The 6569-nt window shown below is 37.5% G+C and overlaps 1 protein-coding gene across 3 annotated transcripts in view; it reads left to right on the forward strand.

Moving 5' to 3' along the window:
• The window catches only part of LOC138319307 (uncharacterized), a 40619-nt gene extending 34147 nt beyond the window's left edge, over nucleotides 1-6472 (forward strand). For 2 of the 3 annotated variants that reach the window (XM_069262371.1, XM_069262372.1), the window contains 2 exons: nucleotides 2841-4300; nucleotides 5298-6472. In XM_069262371.1, the coding sequence (XP_069118472.1) occupies nucleotides 2841-4300; nucleotides 5298-6471 (2634 nt within the window). In that variant the 3' untranslated portion in view covers nucleotide 6472. The remainder of the gene's footprint in view (nucleotides 1-2840; nucleotides 4301-5297) is intronic. The other variant, XM_069262373.1, reaches the window with a different exon arrangement.
• Nucleotides 6473-6569: the final 97 nt, after the last annotated feature.

Below are 6569 nucleotides of genomic sequence, written 5' to 3' on the forward strand. Positions count from 1 at the left end.
AATGTACAACTTATTTAATCAGGTAGTTGTAATTTGACAGGCTCAAATGGGCCATCGTATATATGCCCATAGAGTGAGTTTTTGAAGCATCTAATTCACACATCGGCGTAAAATATTGTGTGTATCAAGTATTTTAATGTTTGAGCATTATTTTCTTTGTAGATTTAGTCTGCTAAGGTCGACCACATTTTTTGTTTATGAAAAACTGTTAACATGTTATCTTGGTTACACAATTCTCGTATTACTTCGAGATTGTCGTGACGATGTTTGGAAGAGTTCGGAATAATTCGAGCCTATTCTCCTCGTGTACACGATAAACAGATTTTTTTACTTTCATTATTTAAAATACTTCCAGTACTGCAACTTTATAAAAAGTGTTAAAATCAGAAAGTTTATAACTCACAACAGACGGCGAAAAATATGTATAACACTTAAGTAGTTATCACTATAACAAAAAGGGCGAATGTTGTAGACCATACAACTTTCAACATAAGCTCTTCATTTCTAATGGCTCTAAATCCTCAATTATAATGAGTCCCACACCATGGGAATATAAGTCTGGTTCCCGTAATTGAGACGGTGTGTCGCAAACTTAAACCAGGTCAGTTTGACTTACGTTTGACCACCATATTTTATCTCCATCACTTTATTTTATACTTATCATACTTGGTACATGTATATACAAGTGACAAAGACTAGATAGTCCTTATTGCCACAATCTTTATGTATCGGCCGTTGTTTATTGCTACGCCGCTTGAGGCGTAGCAGTTAGAATGGTATGCAAGTCACGACATCTTGTAGGATAGCCATGTAGCAAGAACGCTTGAATCAGACGGATGTTCGACGTGTTACAAGCATTGCCTTTTGAATTAATATTAAAACGAATCAAGGAAACAGACTTGAATATGTCCGGGATTTCGGCGCCATTTTCCTGATAAGCCGTAGCCACGCAGGGTTTGCATCTATCGATATTTTAGTAGAGAACAAGCATTCATGGTATATCTATTCTGAAAACCCGAATGAGTGTTATAGTTTGGCGGGTTTTCCAGCAAATTATCAGTCATTTAATAATTTCCAATGATTCCTCATAATAAATATACTGTGGCAATAAATGCATTTAGTTTCATAAGCAATTCACGCCATCTTGCAGGATAGTCGTGTATCAAGAACACTTGAACAAGCATCGCTTTTTCTTTGAAGTAATATTAAAACGAATTACGGAAACAGACTTGAATCTGTTCTGATTCGGACGCCATCTTTCTGATAAATCGTGCATGGTCGCACAGCGCTTGTATCCGTTTAGATTTCAGTGTAGAACTAGCATTCATGGTAAAAGTATTCTGAATAAGTATTTTCTAGAAATTAATAGGACATTTTTAATGAAATCTGGTTCCATTTACAGACGGAACAAATATATATGTTGTATTACACCATGTTTAAGACATTATTTTTATATTTGTTATTTAATTTAGATCACCATCGTGTAACAATAATAATCAGACAATGCGTAGATGTTAATTAACGGGACACGAAACAAATGACAATAATACTAAAAGTGGAATGAAAACGGAACATAGAAAAACGCAGAAACATATGAGATTAAGTTTAATATTTTCATTGCCTTTTCCTTGAGCTTAGCAATCGCTGCATACAACCCATTTTATTTTGTTGGTAGCAAAAGCAATATTAAAACTCTTCGTCTGTACTAGACCTGGCTACCTTGCACTAACACAAGCTCACAAATAATAAAATTGCTTTCTGTTGCGGAATTGGACTTGGTCGATAATCGGTGACCAGGTAGCTCAGTCGGTTGGTGTTCTGAGGGTCCCGGGTTCGAATAACAGTCTGGCCGCTACATTTTCTCCTCTTCTGTTACATTTTAACAAAACAATTAAAATTGCAAAACAATATCGTCATATCATTGTTTAATTTCCATATTCTGTCCAATCAAAGGGTAAAACTTCCGCGAAGCGAACTTAGATTTTTGGGAAGCTACTTCCGTTAATACTTGTATGTAGTATGCTTACAGCTATTTCGACTTTTACATATCTTCTATAATGTTCATTGGAACACGATACTTTAGGTATATCAAATATCAAATGTATATTTCAACAAAATTTTGATCTTCATTTGATGTAAAATACTCTGAACTTAATTCGATAATATTACAATATTGTTTTTCTAGAGACACACTCGCATAATTTCTTTTTTTCATTGTGTTTTTCCGTTGGTCCCTTTTTGTACTTTTTGAATTTAGAATCGATCAAATAACTTGGCTGACAAGCAGCCATCTTATGTATTGAAAATATAATGTATAATCGTTTTCTTACAAGGCACCTGACGTTTTATGTAGATTCCTCGTAGTAATCAATTGTCCTTGCTGGTGTTTTCGGATTGGTTCGGAAATTAAAAAAACTGCAAGTTGTACATTTTAAGTGTTATTTACGTTATCCGTCAAGGAATGAGAAATATCGTTTTCAAATTTCATATCTCTTGGTCCTTAGTTGTTCCTTTTGCGTTTGCTTTTTTTTTTTATTATTATTATTATTTTTTTTTTTTTTTTGTAATTTTAAATTGATTCAATTGAAAAATAATTGTTATCACGCTTTCTTAAAAAGGTCTATAAAGGGATCTTCATATAACAAACGGGTTTGACCACGTCTCTACGGTTCTCCGTTTGACTGCCGCGGTTTCGAAAAGTAACATCCGATTTAGGAACACTAATATCTGTTGTGACAAAGATATGTAAAACGTAAATTTCTCTTAGCTAAGGAGTAGAAATTCATTTCAATACCGTTATGGAAGTATAGAGGTATGTAGAAATCTGTTCTGTTTTTAAGGTTCGCATTGGGGTACCTGGAGAAGATGAAGATTTGGATGAAAATGGAAATGTGGTTAATGTGGAGCACGCACAGCTTTCTGTTTACTGGATTGGCTTCGATTCCAACAGTGGTATTTCTGGTTACTACGTCGGAGTAGGAACATCACCCGGAGACGTGTCTCTGAGCAGTGGAGTGATAGAAACACAGGAAACATCGATAGTCCTCGAAAACGTGATTATGGAAAGTTTTGACCGATCCCAGACAACATACCATGTCACCGTCTGGGCCAAAAATGGTGCAGGGTTAATGTCGAATGCCACGTCATCAAAACCAATTATGGTAGTTGAAGCCAACGTCCCAGGAACTGTATCTGATGGTTTCCAGGATTCCATTGACAGTGATATAGAAGATGATACACACTCTATTGGTATGTCCTTCAACGGCTTCAGAAGTGCCGCGTGTAACATTGTCAAGTATGAGTGGGCCGCTGGGTCTGAACCCTACTTTTCAGACATCACGCCATTTACAGATTTTGGACTTGTACTTCAAAATGAAAGTTTTGGTCATGCGCAAATTAACATTCAACTTAAGGAGAATAAGCAGTTTTACTTAACGGTACGTGCAACGACAGGCCATGGATGTCACGAGGAATTCATCGTATCAACGTCCGATGGTTTCAGGATTGACTCAACAAAACCTATCATATCGGTGATAACAACCCCTGGAAATGATACCAACTACATCCGGTACGATCATAATGTATTCACGAAAGGTGCGGAATCTCCATTATTGTTTTGGGAAGTGTATGATGATTCAGACATAACTATTGTACAATGGGGTGCCGGATCACTTCCATATCTGGATGACATACACGATATGTCCGAGACACTACAATACCGTTTACAGCTCGGAGATTTATCTACGGTTAGTGGTGAGACGATATGGATCCATGTGATCGCTGAGGATGCAGCAGGAAACACTGGACACGCTCTATCACCGCCTGTTACGGCTGACTTTACAGCCCCGTCCATACATAACCTTAGCTGTGATCCAACTATATCTGTCAACTATGGAGTAGTTTCTTGTTCTTGGGATGCTGTGGAGGACATACAAAGTGTACTAATGAACCTGGAGATTGCCATAGGAACATCAGATAATCATCAGGATATCCAAGCTTACACACAAATACACGTTGGAAATATGAAGTGGACTAAAGATATAAAAACTGAAATTGCAAATATTGATACAAACGACATTTTTGTGCAATTTTTGGTTTCCAATGTCCTCAATTTTATTCGGAAGTTTACTGTGAAAGTTGGTGTTGATACTACCCCACCTGTTATTGACACTGTTACCATCGTTACGACAATGGATGCTACAAGTGATGAACACATTACCCAGACAACATGCCAGATACCGACGACTTACATAGAGGTAGCTCTTGGTGATATAGAGGACACGGAGTCGTCGATTGTAAAGTAAGCCCATACAGTTTAAATGATAATATGATGCATGTTTTATTCTGTAATTTTTACAGTTTACACTTGTCGGCTGTAACTATGCTTCAAGCTTAATTGAATTAAACAAGAAAGAAGTTTCAATAATAAATATTTTTGTATAAAAAGCTATGGCTCGATCGACAAGTTTCGACATCGACATCGACTCCGTTAGTTCAAACACAATGAAAAATAATGAATTTTATTTCTAATTGAAATTTTACTAATAATATCCCACATTTAAAGTCACTAAATCTTTGTTTTTCTTTTCTGATTCCAAAATTAATTTGATTTGATTATGAATTTTGCATAGAGGAAGCAATAAGAAGTTCATGGTGTTCATCATATAGCGACTTTTTACCATATGAAGTATTTTGCTTATTTTGAAAATTCTTATTTTAACCTGATTAAATAAACAAAATTTAAAGATTGGCGATTTTGGATCATTCTACCTACTAATGTTGATATCCGCCATCATGTCTACGTAAAAATTCCCGTGATCATGTCAGCATATCGAACCGACTATCACTTCGTCATTGAAACATCCTTTTTTGGGGATGTGGATGTGGTGCAGTGGTAGAAGGCGCAGCTATGTTTGGCTAGGCGATTGGGCGCCGTAGATCGTGAGTTCGAGGCCCGGATAGGACACGACTCAATAAATTGTCATGCTTTGTTAAATTGTGTTTCTTTGATATTTAATATTTACTAAACACAATGTATCATATTCACTATGTGTTGTTGATCCAAAGATCATGTCAGCATATCGAACCGACTAACGCATCGTCATAGAAACATCCTTTTCGGGAGGTGTGGATATGGCGCAGTTGTAGAAGGCGCAGGTATGTTTTGCTAGGCGATTGGGTGCCGTAGATCGTGAGTTCGAGGCCCGGATAGGGCACGAGTCAATTAATTGTCATGCTTTGTTAAATTGTGTTTCTTTGATATTTAAACATTCCCATTAATATATCACTATATACAGAGTGGAGGTTTCCCTTGGTACCGATGTTGGTGAAGAGGATATCCTATCGTACAAAGACGTTGGTACATCTCAGACGTATGTAATCTTTACCGGACTTTCTCTCGAACCTGGATCTGGAGTTTACGCTAAAGCACGTATTCGTAACTCGGCAGGTCTATACACTACTGTTATCTCAGATGTGGTGAGGATCAGTCAGCCGGCCAGACTTGTGGTACACGACGGACAAGCAGACGGCGACAGAGATGCACAGAAAGATCTCAATGTCCTGGACGGGAAATGGTATTACTCTGGTCACTGTGATGTACAAGAGGTAGAATGGTCCATTTTGGATAGCACAGGCGCTATATTACAAAATCACCAACTCCTTTCTGATACAACAGGTACGTTCTACAACGATGAACTTGTTCTTACTAATGGGATCACTTATACAAACGTCATTAAGATAACTGATTGTCTTAACAGAACAACAGAAAAATCCTCAGATGGTATCACAGTTGATATACAGCCACCGGCACCTGGTATTGTACGAGATGGGATGGCTGAGGACATTAATTATCAGTTTGCTAATGACCAATTATCTGGAAACTGGAATGGATTCGGCGATGCAACGTCTTCTGATTATAGTCAGCGGATTTCCCATTACGAAGCGGCCATAGGAACCGATGTGAGATATACCTCAATGAGAGTAAATGTTCATTATTTCGTCAACACAGGAGCTAACACGTCCATAATATTTCATTCGCTTAATTTGACAGAAAAGTCTGTTACGTATTACATAACTGTAAGGGCATATAGCCTTTCCGGAAGTTACGAGGAATCATTTTCCAACGGAGTAAAAGTTGGCTATAGGGAGGGAATACGCGGGGGAGAAGTTAGTAGCTCGAGTTACCAACACTACACAGATCGACTTTCATTTTCCTGGTCCGAATTTGAATCTGATATTGGATTGAGAAAGTTTTATATTGGAATTTCTTCTTTTGCAGTCCCCGTTGTAAATGAGTCAATTACTCTGGAACAATTAGTACGTATTGAAAACAACTGTGATGTTTACCCTCTCACAGATGTGAACACTGATACGTTTTTCCTCGCCGAAAACCTCACACTTCATCATGGACAACGCTATATACCGGTTGTTGTTGCCGTTGATATGATGCTGGTGACTATAAAATTGTAACAGGAGAAAGCGTTATGGTCGACACAACACCACCGGTAACATCGGACGCTACCATAATGATCAATGGAAGACAAATTACTTCCTTCACTTACATTGAC

Source organism: Argopecten irradians, chromosome 3 (assembly GCF_041381155.1).
Source record: "Argopecten irradians isolate NY chromosome 3, Ai_NY, whole genome shotgun sequence".
In the NCBI taxonomy this organism is placed as follows: Eukaryota; Metazoa; Mollusca; class Bivalvia; order Pectinida; family Pectinidae; genus Argopecten; species Argopecten irradians.